General features: G+C 50.5%; 1 protein-coding gene across 4 annotated transcripts in view; it reads left to right on the top strand.

The window, feature by feature from the left end:
* RANBP10 (RAN binding protein 10) overlaps positions 1–17,835 on the top strand; it is a 77,349-nt gene that overhangs the window by 39,169 nt on the left and 20,345 nt on the right. For 3 of the 4 annotated variants that reach the window (XM_003812183.7, XM_008964577.5, XM_055100344.2), the window contains one exon: positions 16,825–16,992. In XM_003812183.7, the coding sequence (XP_003812231.3) occupies positions 16,825–16,992 (168 nt within the window). Of the gene's footprint in view, positions 1–16,824; positions 17,136–17,835 lie in introns of those variants that run through there. The other variant, XM_055100345.2, reaches the window with a different exon arrangement.

The raw sequence follows: 17,835 nt of genomic DNA, 5'->3' as shown, positions 1-17,835 counted from the left end.
TTCTGCTGGAAGATGTGGAAGTTTTGATGTTTATCTTTTGCAAGGTGTTTTTTGGCCTTCTTAGGTATGAAACCAAGGAACGGGTGTGGCCCCAAAATAAAAATGTCAGAACTCTTGGCTAAATGACTCGGAAGCAGGGCAGGTGAATCTAACTGCAGCCCCACCCTGGTGTCGGTGAGCTGGCAGGGAAGGGCAGAGGCCAGGGTACTGGACTGGGGAAGCAAGAAGACAAAGTCAGGGTTGTTGATGGAGAGAGTGGGGTTTGGGCGTCTCCCAGGCTTGGGCACTTTAAGGGGGTGGGAGAAAGACAAATCTTGCTTCTGTGTCTTGTGCCTCAGCCAGAGCCAGGGAGACTCAGGCTGTGTTGATAGGAGGCCCAGCTGCATCAGAGCTGGGTAGTTGATAATTTCCTCCTTGCCATTTCTGTAGTGCAGGCAGCTGTTCGCTCGGTGTGACATACATTACCTTAGTTACTACAATGCCTCAAAGCAGCATCAGGCCCGTTGAAGCATACTTTCCTTGACTGTAACTGTTGGAAAAGGAATAGCTGGAAGAACTACAGCAGGGATTGGGGATAGGGGACATACCTCCTGAAACATGTGGTGCCTGGCAACCAGGCCCTGGCCTTTGGGGGAGGAGAGGTAGGGGCTGTCTGCTTTGCTTCCACAGGATGGTCCTGATCAAGTGAGCATCTTTCCTTCCCCTAGAGCTTACCTTACCAGGCTTGCTCTGAGTGAGCTGTTAGAGGCATAGGCCCAACAGGAAGCTGCTTCTGCTGGGTAGGACACGTTCTGCAAACAGCTGATATTTCACATCTGCGTGTGCCATGGAAGAGGAACCACTGATAGCAGAGATCAGGGCAGAACACCAGGGGTCTGTGCCAGGTTCACAAGGGCAGAGGCTAGTCCCTGCCTGAGTGGCAAGCAATGAAAAGAAATAACAAGGTGTTTGATGTCGTTCCTCCCTGTCCTCCTAAGAGTACAGCACATCCAGTGAAAGATGTCTCTGTTTTGAGCAAATACCAGTAGCAGGTGGCTTTGTGCAGTTGCTGTCTTAGAGATTATTGGCATGTAGATGAGTTTCTTTTTTCTTTTTTTTTTTTTGGAGACGGAGTCTCGCTCTGTCACCTAGGCTGGAGTGCAGTGGCACGATCTTGGCTCAGTGCAAGCTCTGCCTCCTGGGTTCACGCCATTCCCTTGCTTCAGCGTCCCGAGTAGCTGGGACTACAGGCACCTGCCACCACACCCAGCTAATTTTTTGTATTTTTAGTAGAGATGGGGTTTCACTGTGTTAGCCAGGGTGGTCTCGATCTCCTGACCTCGTGATCCGCCCACCTTAGCCTCCCAAAGTGCTGGGATTACAGGCGTGAGCCACCTCGCCCGGCCCTGACGTAGGTGAGTTTCTAGTAGTCTGGAAATGCTGTTTGTCTATACCTGCCAAATAGGCACCACTTCTTTCCTGCTCCATATAGCCTGGGACCCATGTTACAGCTGACAGTCCCTGCAGTGTCCACCATTAACACCACCTCTCTCTGGAGCATCTTTCACCTTGGGATCTACAGTACTTCACAGGGGTCTGCTGTGGGGCAGCCAGGTCCCTCTGTGAGGGAAGCCATGCTTCTCCCGAGCTGGGTGAGTTGAGCCATCAGGGCCCACTATGCTTCTGGGTGTCACTCCTTCTGGGAACAAGCCTCTGCTCCCCTGGCATGATTGGGTACTCTGTCAGCCGGTGCCTGACTGAGGCTGGTAGGGGGAAGAAACCAACTGATTGTCACCCTGTAGTTCAAGCCTATAGGGTGCCTCCAGGCAGCCCTGCCTGGAAAAGGGCTCATGACACAGGAGGGTCTCTGAATTAGCTGGAGCAGCTGTTCAGCACCAGGGCTGTGGGAAGATAGGTTGGTTTTGTGTATCTGGTGCTGCCTTGCCCCTCTCTGCCTTTCTCATTCTGTCGTTTCTCATTCCGAGAGACCCTTGGCACATGGCCTAGATGGGAGTGAAGGAGTAGACGTCCCAGGCCTTGTAGTTCTGAGCAGCAACAGGTTCTCCAGGGCAGTCCAGAACAGAGGGTGGTTTGGTATTTGGGCCCCAGAGGTACTTAGCTGGTGATTCAAGCGGTGGCTAATGGTGTAAGTGCTGCAGTACGCTGTGGTCCATGCTGAGAAGCTTGTTTCAGATAATTTGCTCTCTGCTTCCCTGCCACTCCTCCCTGGGCTGGCAGCACCCTCGGCCCTATGGCCAGCAAGTGCGTGCTCCTTTTCTGTGGGCCTCCTCCCTGACCCACAGGAGACCTGTATCACCCCGGCACACCAGGGCTGCTCAGCAGCCTTTTCAAGCGAGGCAGCTCAGCCAGACCTAAAAAGTCTTATTCCTGGGCATGGGATTCCTCCTCTATACTGTCCTGTTTTCGTCTTCCAAATACTAGCCCCCAGCCTCTCTCACAGAAGTAAACATTCTAAGACTGGATTTTTCAGGGCAAGTTAAGTCCTTTGATAGAAAAGGTTTCATCGACAGCAGAGGGCCAGTTCTGAAACCTGAGTTTGTCAGTGTCTGAAAACAGAGATTCTCAAGTGTCCTGGGTGAGGCTGAGGCCACATTAGGGTGAAGCAGAGTGGAGACCAGTTCCCATTCAGTCCCCTGCCTTCCTAGTGCCAGCAGAGGATCTGTATCCCGAGACCCTGGGAATGTGGGGATGCCACTCCGGGAGCTCCTTTCGAGAAGGGGTTGGCCGTCGCTCAGGACCCAACGATGTACGCAGAGCCACAGGCATATGTTACCATAGGTCACCCATCCAATGACTTTCCCAGGAGGCTCAAAAGGAGCTTGGGGAAACAAGCAAAAGCTAAACCCAGCCCTAGAAGAGAGACACCTAGCCTGGCAAGCTGATGTTGCACCTCAGTTTTGCAGGATACTGCAACACCTTTCCTAGTTCAGTATGGGTTACAGAGCCAGCTTGTCCTGTCGGGACAAGGTGTTGGCAGGTAGTGCTGCCAGATGGACCAGATGCCATCTGAGCCATGTCCTATCCAGACCCAGCTAGACCCAGCCTGGCCCCCCTGGGCCATTCCTGGCCATCAGGAATCTACTTCTTCTGAGTGGGGAGGGTGTGATCGGTGCAAGGCCCCTTTTTCTGCAGGTGCTAGCTGTATTGTTCCTTGCCCTGCCCATGACTTCAAGCTGACACCTGGGTCCTATCTCAGTGGAGGGCCTAGGTGCCCATGGGAAGGCATGCCCCACTTGGTGTCAGCCCCTGGTATCATCATCTACCTGTAGAGATAGCCTTTTTCTCCTGCCCCCTTTACCATGGCTTCCATGCTGAGCTACCATGAAGAGAAGACCCTGCACCCAGGGCACTGCCAGACCTTCCTACCCGCAGTGCCAGAGGCATCACCTTATGGTTGCATTGGTCCTGTTCCTTGGTTCTAAAAGCTCAGGGGAACAGCCATGGGAGTGCTGTGACAGCGGTGTTCTCTGATGCCACCCCACAGCATTTGCTGAATGAAAAAAAGTCTCTTTCGCTTTCCCATTATCCATTGTTGAGCTGCTCCAGGCCGTTCCTGCCAGATTTTTTAAGATAGTTGAGGTTATGGAGACAGCATCTGTCTGCTGGATTTCTGGAGAGTGATGGCTCTGTGTGAGTGACCACCCTCGTGGAGCAGCCCTGCCATGATGTCCCGCAATGTACCTGGACATGGCCCCATGCTCAGGAAGCACTCTGGCCAAGCCAGCGCAGCACTCATCCCTCCACAGCCAGCCTCAAGAGTGACATTCTGAGAGCCACTGGGCATGGCTGTTGAACCCTGCCTGGCGCTGCAAGGGTTAGATTGCTTCCCCAGGAGGCCAGAAACAAGAATGGAGCAGGTCGGGGCTGCCGTCGGTGGCCACTCATTAGGAGAGGGGCTAGTCACCAGCTCCACCCCTACCCACTCCCTTTGGGCAGAAGGGAGCAGAACATGTGAAGTGCCCAGACTCTACTGCAGAGCCAGGGTTTAAGATGGTGAGGAAAGGGAATCTCCCTGGTGAGTGTCTCTCCTGTGGACTTGTGTCCCATGCACGTTCTCTCTTTTTTTTTTTTTTTTTGAGATGGGGTTTCACTCTTGTGCCCAGACTGGAGTGCAATGGCGCCATCTTGGCTCACCGCAACCTCTGCCTCCCAGGTTCAAGCAATTCTCCTGCCTCAGCCTCCCAAATAGCTGGGATTACAGGCATGCGCCACCACGCCCGGCCAATTTTTAAAATATTTTTAGTTAAGACGGGGTTTCTCTATGTTGGTCAGGGTGGTCTCGAACTCCCGACCTCAGGTGATCCGCCCACCTTGGCCTCTCAAAGTGCTGGGATAACAGGCATGAGCCACTGCGCCTGGCACACATTCTCTTTTAATCTTCCTGCCATCCCCGAGAGAGAGGTTCAGCCAAGGGAACTTGGGGGCTAAGAAGTGACAGAATTGGGATTCGAGCTCGAGTCTTTCTGACCCACAGTGAGTGATGACTGGGACCCATTTGTTGGGAAGAGATGACTGGCTTGGTGATCAGTGCTCAGGCTAGCTTTTTGGGGTTTTTTTTGTTTTGTTTTTTGTTTTTTTTCTGAGACAGAGTCTCACTCTTTCGCCCAGCCTGGGGTGCAGTGGTGCAATTTTGGCTTACTGCAACCTCTGCCTCCCGGCATCAAGCGATTCTCCTGACTCAGCCTCCCAAGTAGCTGGGATTACAGGCACCCGCCACTATACCTGGCTAATTGTTACATTTTTAGTAGAGACGAGGTTTCACCATTTTGGCCAGGCTGGTCTTGAACGCCCGCCTCAGCGTCCCAAAGTGCTGGGATTACAGGCGTGAGTCACCGCGCCTGGCCTCAGGTTATCTTTGTGAGGGAGATGTAGCTGGCCCCTGTGTCCTGGTCAGCCGTGGGCCAGGACCAGAACCTGGTGGTCAGGCACAGCCCTAGCCCCTTCCAGGGTTCCAGACTAACTTGCGGCTTCTGAGGAAATCTTTCCATTCAGCAGTAGGAGTGTTCTCCATTCCTCACTGCCCTGGGACTGAGGCCTTGGATCTGCCCTGGCAGATGGTAGTGGCATGGGTGGGCTGCTGGAACGGTCACGCTGGAGTCCCTGGCACCCTACAGGAGTCTCCCATCTCTAGGGCACTGTCCAGGGATGTTACCTGGGAGTGCCAAGGTGATAAACGATTTCTGCAGCCACCCTGGCATTTCTGTGACTGTGACTTTCTGTCTGAGTGACGATGCAGGGGGAAGTGGGTGGTGCCAGAGCATCTGCACTGGCCACCTGGGGCCTCCTGCCTGCTGGTTCAAATGTGGCTTGGTTTCTCCTTGCGTCACTGGCATTTCATAGTACCTGACATGGCCGGGCATAGACTTTTGTGTATGGGTGCCAGGCTAACTGCCCATCACTTCTCTCTGGGAGTGACAAGGCTTATTCTCTTTGGAGACAGAAGAATGGTTAGTTGGGTGGTCCTCTCTGTCAGAGTGTTGTCCCCATCATGTGGCCTCAGGCGTCCTTCTGACCCAGAGCCAGCCGGATGTGACTCCCTGCAGGGCCTGACCCAGGCAGCCATGTCCACTTGTTCTTTTTTTTTTTTTTTTTTTGAGGCAGAGTCTCATTCTGTCGCCTGGGCTGGAGTGCAATGGCACGATCTTAGCTCACTGCAACCTCTGCCTCCCAGGTTCAAGCAATTCTCCTGCCTCAGCCTTCGGAGCAGCTGGGATTACAGGCATGTACCACAATGCCCGGCTAATTTTTATATGTTTAGTAGAGAAGGGGTTTCGCCATCTTGGCCAGGCTGGTCTTGAACTCCTGACCTCAGGTGATCCACCCACCTCGGCCTCCCAAAGTGCTGGGATTACAGGTGTGAGCCACCATGCCCAGCCCACTTGTTCTTTTCTGGCCCTCACATCCCAGTCCCCTCTGAGACAGCCATCTCTGGCCTCACGGTGCAGGTCACAACTCTCACTTCTAGGCACATCTCCATCCTCTCTCTAGACCCACCTAGGGAGGGGTGCATGTTTAGAAAGTTGCTGACTTTGGCTTCAGGGTGGGAGTGGGAAAAGGGTTGTCCAGTTCTGAAGCAGAAGTTGGTGGGGCTGGAGGGGCTGCTCACCCAGGCATAATTGCTGGACCCTCCCTTAATGGGAAGGGCAGCACCCTAGGCATGGTGCTGGGTGGTTGGGTCGGGAAGGAGGAGGTGGCTTCACCATCACAAGTACCTGCTTGGTGCTCCCCTGGGTGTCCCTCAGAGGAGGGGAGAAGTGTTATTTACATGACCACAGGCCTCCAGTCAGCCTCTTAGTGCCTCAGTTTCCTCTGTCCTCTGATGGGATTTATCATACCTGCAAGTGGGTTGGAGTCTTAGAATGTTTCCTACAAGTAGACATCCAGGGCCCTTTGACAACCATGCCTACTCCCTCTTCTCTCATTTTGTAGAGAAGGGAACCAGGGTCCGAGGTCTGAGGATGAGTGACTGGCCAGGGCCTATCACGGGAAGAACAGTGCTGTGGCCAGAACCAGAGAGCAGAAGCACTTCAGCCCCACTGGCTTTCCTGGCACCCAGGGCTACAGTCTCTTTCTAACAGAGGCCAGTCTGCCTGTGTGAGGATCCTAGCCTGAGGCTGACAACAGACTCACTGCAAAATATGGGGCCGGGGCTAAGCCCTGGCCTTCTGGTTTCCAGTTTCTCAAGACGGCAGTGTAGTGCCAGTTCCTCTCCACTGTACAACTTCTCAAGGCCTGGGGAGCAGGTTCACAAGGGGTGGATGACTGAATCCATCATCTCCTCAACTCCTTTGGGCTTCTGGTGCCTTTGGTGCATGTTTGTCTTGTCCTTTCTAGCCCTTAGCTAGCCTGAATCTTTCTCACAAAGGAAAAACAGAAAACCACTGTATGTATCAGGACAACACAGGAGGAAAATCCTCCAGTGACTTCACTCAAAGTTTTCTGTCCACACCACTGTTTAATGAGTGTTCCCCATCACGGACTTTCTGCATCTGAGAAAGAGCCACAAAGTCCCTGGACCTGCCACCATCTTACCTGCCTTGTTCAGCCGCTGGCTACTTGGATGTCTAATAAGACATCTCAAGCTTAGCACCTCCGAAGGGCCTGTTCCTTCCACCCATCTTCCTTGTCTCTTTTTTTTTTTTTTGAGAAGGACTCTTGCTCTGTTGCCCAGGCTGGAGTGCAGTGGTGCGATCTCTGCTCACTGCAAGCTCCGCCTCCCAGGTTCACGCCATTCTCCTGCCTCAGCCTCCTGAGTAACTGGGACTACAGGGGCCCGCCACCACGCCGGCTAATTTTTTGTATTTTTTAGTAGAGACGGGGTTTCACCATGTTAGCCAGGATGGTCTCGAACTCCTGACCTCGTGATCCGCCTGCCTCAGCCTCCCAAAGTGCTGGGATCACAGGCGTGAGCCACCGCGACCAGCCTCCTTTTCTCTTGATAAATGGTGCCACCATGTACTTGTTTGCTCAGGCCAGAAACCTGGGTGCCATCCTTTTTTCCTCTCACATTAGCTGCACCCACACCTGGCGAGTCCTGCCCACTCTGCTCTGAGTCTTTCCTAAGTCTCGCTCAGCTCCAGCCCCACTGGATGCTTTTCTGTTTCTCAGACATGCTGAGTTCATACCCTTTACCCCAAAGGTTTTTTCTTCTGTTCCTCTTGTCCAGCAGACCTCTGCTCAGGAGTCACCCTCTCAGCAAGAACTCAATTGACTACCCCATTCCAGTCAGTCCTCATCCCCCCTCCCATTGCTAGCCCATCATCTGGCTTTGCATTTTCTTTTCTTTTATAAATAGAATCTTTATTGCCCAGGCTGGAGTGCAATAGCACGATTATAGCTCACTGCCACCTCAAACTCCTGGGTTCAAGGGATCCTCCCTCCTCAGTAGTACTACAGGTGCGCACCACAGTGCCTGGCTAATTTTTTGTATTTTTTGTAGAGGTGGGGTGTCACCATGTTGTCCAGGATGGTCTCAAACTCCTGGGCTCAAGCGATCCACTTACCTTGGCCTCCCGAAGTGCTGGGATTGCAGGCATAAGCCGCTGCACACAGCCTTTTTTTTTTTTTTTTTTTTTTTTAAGATGAGATTTCTCTCTGTTTCCCAGGCTAGAGTGCAGTGGCATGATCCAATCTTCCCAACTTAGCCTCCTGTGTAGCTGGGACCACAAGTACACACCGCCACACCCAGCTAGTTTTTGTATTTTTTTGTAGGTATGGGGTCTCATCATGTTGCCCAGGCTGGTCTCGAACACCTGGACTGAAGCAATCCTCCTGCCTTGGCCTCTCAAAATGCTGGGATTATAGGCATGAGCCACTGCACCCAGCCCAGGCTTGTTTTCTTTAGAGCATACTTGATCTACCAGGTATTTCTTGTTTTCCTATTTGTTTATTTACATTTTCCCTGTCTTTATTCCTTTCACACTTCCTACTCCCACTTTGCAAACTCCCTGGGGCAGGCCTTTGTTAGTTATTTGGTGGCAAGCAGATAGTGCTTGTCCTTTCCAGAGGATGTGAAGGCAACACGGTGGCCATAAACCATGCTGCTGCAGCAGCCAGTGATACTAAATGAGGTATGCAACATTCTGTTTTCAACCTCCAACTGCCTTTTGCACACATCCTTGTATAAATATATATATATAAGGTATATACCTTATATATACACACAGACACTTACTGTGTCTGGAAAAAAATATTGATAGCTTCAGTTGAAGATATATTACAGCTCTGTAATGGCAGACCCCTGACCAGAATAGGTTCAGATTTCCTGTTGCTACTGTAACAACAATGTTGGCTTGAAATAATCATTTTACAGTTCTGGAGAACAGAAATTCTAAAATCCAGATATTGGCAGGGCTGCGTTCTTTCTGGAGGCCCTAGGGGAGAATTCATTCCTTGCCTTTTCTAGCTTCTAGCGGCCTCCTGTGTTCCTTGACTCATGGCTGCATCCTCCATCTTCAAAGCCAGCAGTGAGGCAAGATTCTTCCATTTCATAAAGACCCCTGTGATTACATTGGCCCACCTGGATAATCCACTGTCATCCCCTACTTCAAGGGCTTTAACTTAATCACTTCTGCAAAATCCTTTTTACCATGAAAGGTGACATAGTCACAGGTTCTGGGGATTAGACCATGGACATCTTTGGGGTGGGGGTCTTATCCGGCCTGTAACAGGTACTGTGTATTTTTCCCCTCTGGGAAAATCTGTAAAAATTGATAAATCATTTGGGAATTGGAAAAGCAGAAAACTTATCTCTTTTCTAGCCAAACTGAGGTGATGGTGAATCCTGAATTGATTCTAATTTTTTTTTTTAATTGAGCTCTTTGGTTTTTGTTTTAATTTAAAATCCATATTTATAGCCAGAGTTAAAAATTTTAAAATTCTTTCTTTTTTTTTTCTTTTTGAGACAGAGTGAAGTGGCGCGATTTCAGCTCACTGCAATCTCCGCCTCCCAGGTTCAAGCGATTCTCCTGCCTCAGCCTCCTGAGTAGCTGGGATTACAGGAGCACGCCACCACGCCCAGCTAATTTTTGTATTTTTAGTAGAGATGAGGTTTCTCCATGTTGGCCAGGCTGGTCTCAAACTCCTGACCTCAGGTGGTCTGCCCATCTCAGCCTCCCAAAGTACTGGGATTATAGGCGTGAGCTACTGAGCCTGGCCTTTTTTTTTGAGACAACATCTTGCTCTGTTGCCCAGGCTGGAGTGCATTGGCACAATCTCAGGTCACTCCAACCTCCGCCTCCCCAGTTCAAGTGATTCTCATGCTTCAGCCTCCCAAGTAGCTAGGACTATAGGCATGTGCTACCACACCCAGCTAAGTTTTCTATTTTTAAGTGGAGATGGGATTTCACCGTGTTGGCCAGGCTGGTTTCAAACTCCTGGCCGCAAGTGATCCTCCCACCTCATCCTCCCAAGTGCTGGGATTACAGGCAAAATCTAAAAATTCTGTGCTCGTTTTGTCAAAATAGTTATATAGTTTATTTTTAAAGAAAAGTGTTTAAAATACTTATTTTAATTTTAGGTCTTTGAAAATTTAAGCATCTGTTGTTTTCATAGTGGATATTGAACTCCCATACACTGAGACAAAAATATCTCCCAAATATCCTTGAATCACTGACTAAGTAGGTTCTTCCTGGTGATTTCATGAGCTTTCATAAATCAAATGACCAAATTGTTGTTAGGTTTTCTAGAGTATCTACTGTTCTAACCTGAGAAAGTGAAAAAAGGGGCTGGGCGTGGTGGCTCACGCCTGTAATCCCAGCACTTTGGGAGGCCGAGGTGGGCAGATCACGAGATCAGGAGATCGAGACCATCCTGGCGAACACAGTGAAACCCCGTCTCTACTAAAAATAGAAAAAATTAGCCAGGCGTGGTGGCGGGTGCCTGTAGTCCCAGCTACTTGGGAGGCTAAGGCAGGAGAATGGCGTGAACCTGGGAGGTGGAGCTTGCAGTGAGCCGAGATTGCGCCGCTGCACTCCAGCCTGGGCAACAGAGTGAGACTCCGTCTCAAAAAAAAAAAAGAAAGTGAAAAAAGGAAACCTTCCAGCTTATGTCTTATACCTCCTGGACAGTAAAATTTGCATAAAAATCTGTCATACAGGATCATCCTTGTGTGAGAAAGAGGCAGGCTGACAGCTGGGGCTGGTCACTGGTGGCACATAAACACACATATGTGCTTGTGCACACACCTGTACCACCTTTCGGACTCCTGACATGCTGGGCACTGGAGGAACTTTCCTGAGATCATTTGGCCCCTGTACCAAGGAGCTCATGATCTTGGGGGAGGGGGCATGGACAGTCCCAGGAACAGTGACTGGTGATTGAAGAGGTTTGGTAGGCACCAGGCAGTGGACCAGGGATATGGGCAGTGTGCAAGGGGAGAACCAAAAGATGTTATGAAAGACTCCAGGAGGCAGGAATTTGAACTGGATCATGATGCACTGGCAAGAGGGGAGGACAGAGTGGATACCACTAGTTCTTGGGCATAGTTCTAAGAGGACCCGGAGGAGCAGCAAGCAGCCTTCCTGAAAGACTATTTGGGGAGGGTGGAATGGGCAGTGGCTTTGCTGGATGGTGTGCCCCCATGGCCACATAAGCAGTGGACTTGGCTTTAGGGGGCTGTGCAGGTCAAGGAGCATTGAGGAGAGCCCCACCTTACCTCCTGGCATCCCAGACCCCTGGCAACATCTGTTGTGCTGTGCCAAACACACAGGGTTATGGGTGCCCTCCTAACAGGTTGCCACATTGTTGTCAGTTACTGCCTTGCAGTGGGAAATCCCTGTGCTCTATCTGAAGGATGAGGGGCAGGGGTAGGAGGAGGGCTATTGTGGCTGGTGTGGCCCATGGTTGTGGATCCTGTCAGGGCAAGCTGGTGGGCATGCCTGGGGCCACCACAGTCTGAGCCAGACCTGGAGGGATGATTTTCACTTTGCTCCTCACTGCTGTCCAGCTGGCCGCCCTCATCTATAGCCTGCTATAGACCAGGGGAACAGCCGCTGCCATCAGGAGCCATAGTGTCTCCCAAGTTGATGCCTGAGAAAAGGCCTTGACTGTGACGGCCTCATGAGCCTGCCTCTTGGTGGGGAATAGGCATTGTTCTGTCCCAAAAGAGCTATTTCTCTGAGGTCAAATGATTTGCATACCCACTAGCAACAGAAAGGCCTCTCCCACTGCTGGGCCTGGTGAGCTTAGGAGCTGAGTTGATGCTCAGAGCAGCAACATGTCCCCTGAGCCAGGCAGTTCCAATGTCTTTGGGGAATTCAGAAGGTGAGAATAGAGCCTGGATCCAGGTAGAGGCTTTGGCCTTCCTAAAGCCAGTCTCAAGCAGCTCTCACACTGGTTTCCTGGTGATGGCGGTGGGGAGATGCAGGAGGCACCAGCAGGGCTGAGGGCCTCCACCAGTTTCTGAGAGCCGTTCAGTCTTGGCCTGTTTCCCGCTGTGGGTGCTGGAGAATCTTTGTTTAAATAGAGGCTTCCTGGATAAAAAGATGTGAAAGCTCAGGGTACACTAGGCTTGGGATGGGTGCTGTGACCAAGGGGACAACTTCCTTTGTGCTCGCTGATTTAAATGCTGAGTTTAGGCTCCAGGGTCTGGGCTGTGTCACCTCTCTAGTCACACTCTCTGCCTCTCTTGTCAGCCCTTGGCCCTGTTATCCTTCTTTTCTCACTCCCACACCTTTGCTTGCTGCCTGCCCACACCCTGTGCCCTCGTCTATTCACGTACACAACATGTGCTGTGAATGTTTGAGCCTTGCCCTGCTTTCTGGCTACTCAGATCCTCTACTCAGGAGAGAGCCTCTACCCATGCCACTTGGGAGGAGAGGGATGTGCTTAAGCATGTTCCTATGGTATGCTGCTTAGGCCCCAAGGAGGAAGCAGGCAGACACTGGGGAAGCTACCTGGAGGGGTGCCTGGGGAGTAGACCTGCCTGTCAGCCCATCAGCTCCCCAGCCTGTGCAGGTCCTGGGCTTGTCATGGCTCTGTGGGTTCCATTTCTACTCCTTAGCCAGGCAGTCGAACCCTTCTGCAGCTCCACCACTCCTGCCCCACCTGTACTCATGCCTTTGCCTGCACATCCTCCTCCCTTTTTCACTCCCCTCTCCCCTTTTCTAAAACCTTGGTGCAGAGGTGGGAGAATTGCTTGAGGCCAGGAGTTTGAGACCAGCCTGGGCAACATAGAAAGACCCTATCTTTACAAATAATAGTAATATATATATTTTTTCCTTCCTGAGTACCATGCACTTTGTTTTTTTTTTTTAGACGGAGTTTCGCTCTTGTTGCCCAGGCTGGAGTGCAGTGGCGTGATCTTGGCTCACTGCAACCTCCGCCTTCCTGGGTTTAAGTGATTCTCCTGCCTCAGCCTCCTGAGTGGTTGGGATTACAGGTGCCTGCCACCACGCCCGGCTAATTTTTTTTGTATTTTTGGTAGAGACAGGGTTTCACCATGTTGGCTAGGCTGGTCTTAAACTCCTGGGCTCAAGCAGTCCTCCTGCCTCGGCCTCCCAAAGTGCTGGGATTATAGGCCTGAGCCACTGCATCCGGCCAGAATAATTAATATTGTTAAGCTACCTATTCTCTCCAAATTGATCTAGAGAGTCAACACAGTCCCAGTCACGATCACAGCCCACCTTCGAAAGGCATTATTAAGAAAATGAGGGCCGGGCGCAGTGGCTCACGCCTGTAATCCCAGCCCTTTGGGAGGCTGAGGTGGGTGGATCGTGAGGTCAGGAGATCAAGACCATCCTGGCTAACATGGTGAAACCCCGTCTCTACTAAAAAATACAAAAACAAAATTAGTCAGGCATGGTGGCGGGCGCCTGTAGTCCCAGCTACTCGGGAGACTGACGTGGGAGAATGGTGTGAACCTGGGAGGCGGAGCTTGCCGTGAGCCGAGATCACGCGACTGCACTCCAGCCTGGGCGACAGAGTGAGACTCCGTCTTAAAAAAAAAAAAAAAAAAAGAAAAGAAAATGAGGCCAAGCGCCATGGCTCATGCCTATAATCCCAACACTTTGGGAGGCCGAGGTGGGTGGATCATTTGAGGTCAGGAGTTCGAGACCAGCCTGGCCAACATGGTGAAACCCCGACTCTGCTAAAAATACAAAAATTAGCCTGCTGGTAGTGGCGCGTGCCTGTAATCCCAGCTACTCGGAAGTCTGAGGTGGGAGAATCCCTTGAGCCTGGAAGGTGGAGATTGTGGTGAGCTGAGATTGGGCCACTGCATTCCAGTCTGGACGAGAGAGTGTGAGACCCTTTCTCACCAAACAAACAAACAAACAAACAAAAATGATGATAAACCATAGACTGGAAGAAATACTCACAAAACATAAAAGGACTTGTATCTGAACTACATCAAGAACCTTTACAGTGCAATACGATAAACAAGTGCAATACAATAAACAACCCAATAAAAAATGAGTTAAAAATTTGAAAAGACAGTTGAATAGTTTTCCAACAAATAGGTGGCAAATGAGTACATGAAAAGATACTCAGTATATTTTGTCATAGGGAAAATGTATATTAAAACCACAATGATATTAAAACCATTATATATACACTAAAAGGCCAAAATTAAAAAAAATAAACTGAGAATAGTAAATACTGAAGAAGATATGGAACTCATACATTGCTGGTTGGAATGCAAAATAGCACAGCCACTTTGGAAAACAGTTTGACAGTTTGTTATCAAATTAAACATACACTTATCTTATAACCCAGTAATACCACTTGTAAGTATTTACCCAAGAGAAATGAAAACATGTGTCTGTGCAAATACCTTAAAGCAAATATTTGTTGGCTTTATTCATAATAGCTAAAAATTATAACAACTCAAATGTCATCAACTGGTGTATGAACAGATAGAAAAACTGGGGTGTATCCATAACATGGAGTACTACTCAGCAATAAAAAGGAATGGAACACTGCTTCTCCTAACAACATGGATGGATCGCAGATGCATTGTGCTAAGTCTAAGAAGCCAGGCAAGACACCTCATGTTCTATGATTCCATTTATGTGAAATTCTGGAAAAGGCAAAACCATAGGAACACATCAGATTAGTGTTGCCGGGGACTGGGAATGGATGGAACAAATTGACTCCCAAGAGGCCTGAGGGAACTTTTTTTGGAGGAGAAAGGGTCTCACTTTGTTGCCCAGGCTGAAGTACACTGGCATGATCATAGCTCACTGCAGCCTTGAACTCCTGGGTTTAAATAATCCTCCTGCCTCAGCCTCCTAAGTAGCTGGGACTATAGGCAGGCGCCACCACACTTGGCTAATTTATTATTATTATTATTTTTGAGACGGAGTCTTGCTGTGTCACCCAAGCTGGAGTTCAGTGGCGCAATCTTGGCTCACTGCAAGCTCTGCCTCCCAGGTTCATGCCATTCTCCTGCCTCAGCCTCCTGAGTAGCTGGGACTACAGGCATCCACCACCATGCCCGGCTAATTTTTTGTATTTTTGGTAGAGACGGGGTTTCACCGTGTTAGCCAGGATGGTCTTGATCTCCTGACCTCATGATCCGCTCGCCTCGTCCTCCCAAAGTGCTGGGATTACAGGTGTGAGCCACCATGCCCGGCCACACCTGGCTCATTTTTAAAGTTTTTTTATTTTTTATTTTTTTGAGACAGAGTTTCGCTCTTGTTGCCCAGGCTGGAGTGCAATGGCGCGATCTCGGCTCACTGCAACCTCCGCCTCCTGGGTTCACGTGATTCTCCTGCCTCAGCCTCCTGAGTAGCTGGGATTACAGGCATGCACCACCATGCCCGGCTAATTTTGTATTTTTAGTAGAGACGGGATTTCTCCATGTTGGTCAGGCTTGTCTTGAACTCCCGACCTCAGTTGATCCACCCACTGCAGCCTCCCAAAGTGCTGGGATTATAGGCGTGAGCCACCGCGCCTGGACAGTTTTTAAAATTTTTTATAGAGATGGGGTCCCACTATGTTGTCCCAGGCTGATCTTGACCTCCTGACCTCAAGTGATCCTCCCACCTTAGCCTCCCAAAGTGTTAGGATTACAAGCATGAGCCACCATGCTCAGCTTTAGAGTGATGGAAATGTTCTGTGTGTTGATCGTGGTGGTGGTAATGCAACTGTATACATTTGTTAAAACTCATTTGAATTGTACAGTTTAAAAGGGAGAATCGGCCAGGTACGGTGGCTCACGCCTGTAATCTTAGCATTTTGGGATGCCGAGGCTGGAGGATCACCTGAGGTCAGGAGTTCAAGACCAGCCTGGCCAACATGTTGAAACCCCGTCTCTACTAAAAATACAAAAATTAGCTGGGCATGGTGGCGCACACCTGTAATCCCAGTTACTCCAGAGGCTGAGGCAAGAGAATCACTTGAACCTGGGAGGCAGAGGTTGCAGTGAGCCAAGATCACACTACTGCACTCCAGCCTGGGTGACAGAGGGAGACTCTGTCTCAAAAAAAATAGATAAATAAAAATAAAAGAGAGAATCTTACTATATGTAAACTAATCCTCAATATAAAATACATTTTAGGCCAGGCACGGTGGCTCACACCTGTAATCCCAGGACTTTGGGAGGCCAAGGCAGGTGGATCATGAGGTCAGGAGATCGAGACCATCCTGGCTAACACGGTGAAACCCCCTCTCTACTAAAAATACAAAAAAATTAGCTGGGCATAGGCTGGGCACGGTGGCTCACTCCTGTAATGCCAGCACTTTGGGAGATTGAGGCGGGCGGATCACGAGGTCAGGAGATTGAGACCATCCTGGCTAACATGGTGAAACACCGTCTCTACTAAAAATACAAAAAAAAAAAAAAAAAAATTAGCCGGGCGTTGTGGCAGGTGCCTGTAGTCCCAGCTACTCTGGAGGCTGAGGCAGGACAATGGTGAGAACCCGGGAGGCGGGGCTTGCAGTGAGCTGAGATCACACCATTGCACTCCAGCATGGATGACAGCGAGACTCCATCTCAAAACAAACAAACAAAAAAAACATTTTAAACAACCTGCCAGATACACTTCCAAGGTTACTTCCAGCTCCCGCTCCTTCACAAGGCTTCCCTTGACCACCTCCTTGTTGTACCACCCTCTGGTATGTTCCTTCCGGGTCACTGATGGTTTTGGTTCCTGTTAACTGCAGCATGGGATCATTCCTCTGTGGGGCTACATCAGCTACTTCGGCAGTCACCTGCTGGACTCACAGCCAGACTCTGTCTATTGGTGGCTCTGCTAGAAGCCAAGAGTGCTGACAGAGGTGGGGCAGGCTGAGGAGAGGCTGAGAGACCTGGGTGGGTTTCTGTGACTGTCTTGTTCCTCCCTCAAGTACCTACTCAGTTATTGCTGCTCTCTTCCCCCACAGGTTGGGACAAACATTCCTATGGTTACCATGGTGATGATGGGCATTCGTTCTGCTCCTCGGGGACTGGCCAGCCCTATGGTCCCACATTCACCACAGGAGACGTGATCGGCTGCTGTGTCAACCTCATCAATGGCACCTGCTTCTACACCAAGAATGGCCACAGCCTTGGTGTGTGCATAAGGGACCTTGGAGGCTCTGCTCTGTGGAGCCACTTTGGTTGGTGAGAGGCTCAGGGGCAAGTGCTCAAGGCAGTGTCGCCTCTGCTGAGCTCTGGGGTACCGCACCATTTCCAGGCATTGGAGCCCTTTCAGGTGAATAGAGGGTAGCAGGGGCACGCCTTTGTTCATCCAGCCAGTCAGCTGCGTTTATCCAGCCCAGGGAGGATGCTGAGAGTACAGCAGTATCCTGGTCGTGATCTTGGCTTTGGTGGCACTTGTTGGAGCAAGGTTTGGCGTTGGATGAGAAGTTTGGGGAACCCTTGCATAGGTTGCGTGGTGGTGGTTTGCGTGCCTGTGACCTGGCCCAGACTTTGGTGCTGGTTGCGTGGAGCAGCAGTGAGGGTGGCACTAGTCCAGGAGGTAAACAGACAGGTGGGAGTCAGATAGGGCCAGACCTCTGGTCTGTTCTTGGTGAATGAGCAGCAGCCGGGGCAGTTAACATTGAAAAAGGCTTCTGGTGAAACCATGAAGGATGGACCAGAGTAAAGACCAGGGGAAGAGGCAGATGGCCTGAGGTAAGGCAGTAGGGATGGGTGCAGGACAAAGGCCCAGATGTGGCCCTGCAGGGCTTGGTGACAGATGGGGTGCACTTGCAAGAAGGAAAGGTGAGAAAATGGCTGGATTAGTATTGTTTTTAACCAGGAGAAGAAACCCAGGAGAAATAGCAATCAGTGGAAGAGGATGGGGCCCGTGGGATCCCTGGAAGGGATCCTGTACATGCGTAGACATTTAGGATTAGGGCTTGAGAGGAAGAGACTTTGGCTATTCTGATGCCGTGCCTACCAGGTGCTAA

Source organism: Pan paniscus, chromosome 18 (genome assembly GCF_029289425.2).
Source record: "Pan paniscus chromosome 18, NHGRI_mPanPan1-v2.0_pri, whole genome shotgun sequence".
In the NCBI taxonomy this organism is placed as follows: Eukaryota; Metazoa; Chordata; class Mammalia; order Primates; family Hominidae; genus Pan; species Pan paniscus.
The sequence above is the reverse complement of the archived record's forward strand: the minus strand, read 5'-3'. Positions and strand labels throughout refer to the sequence as shown.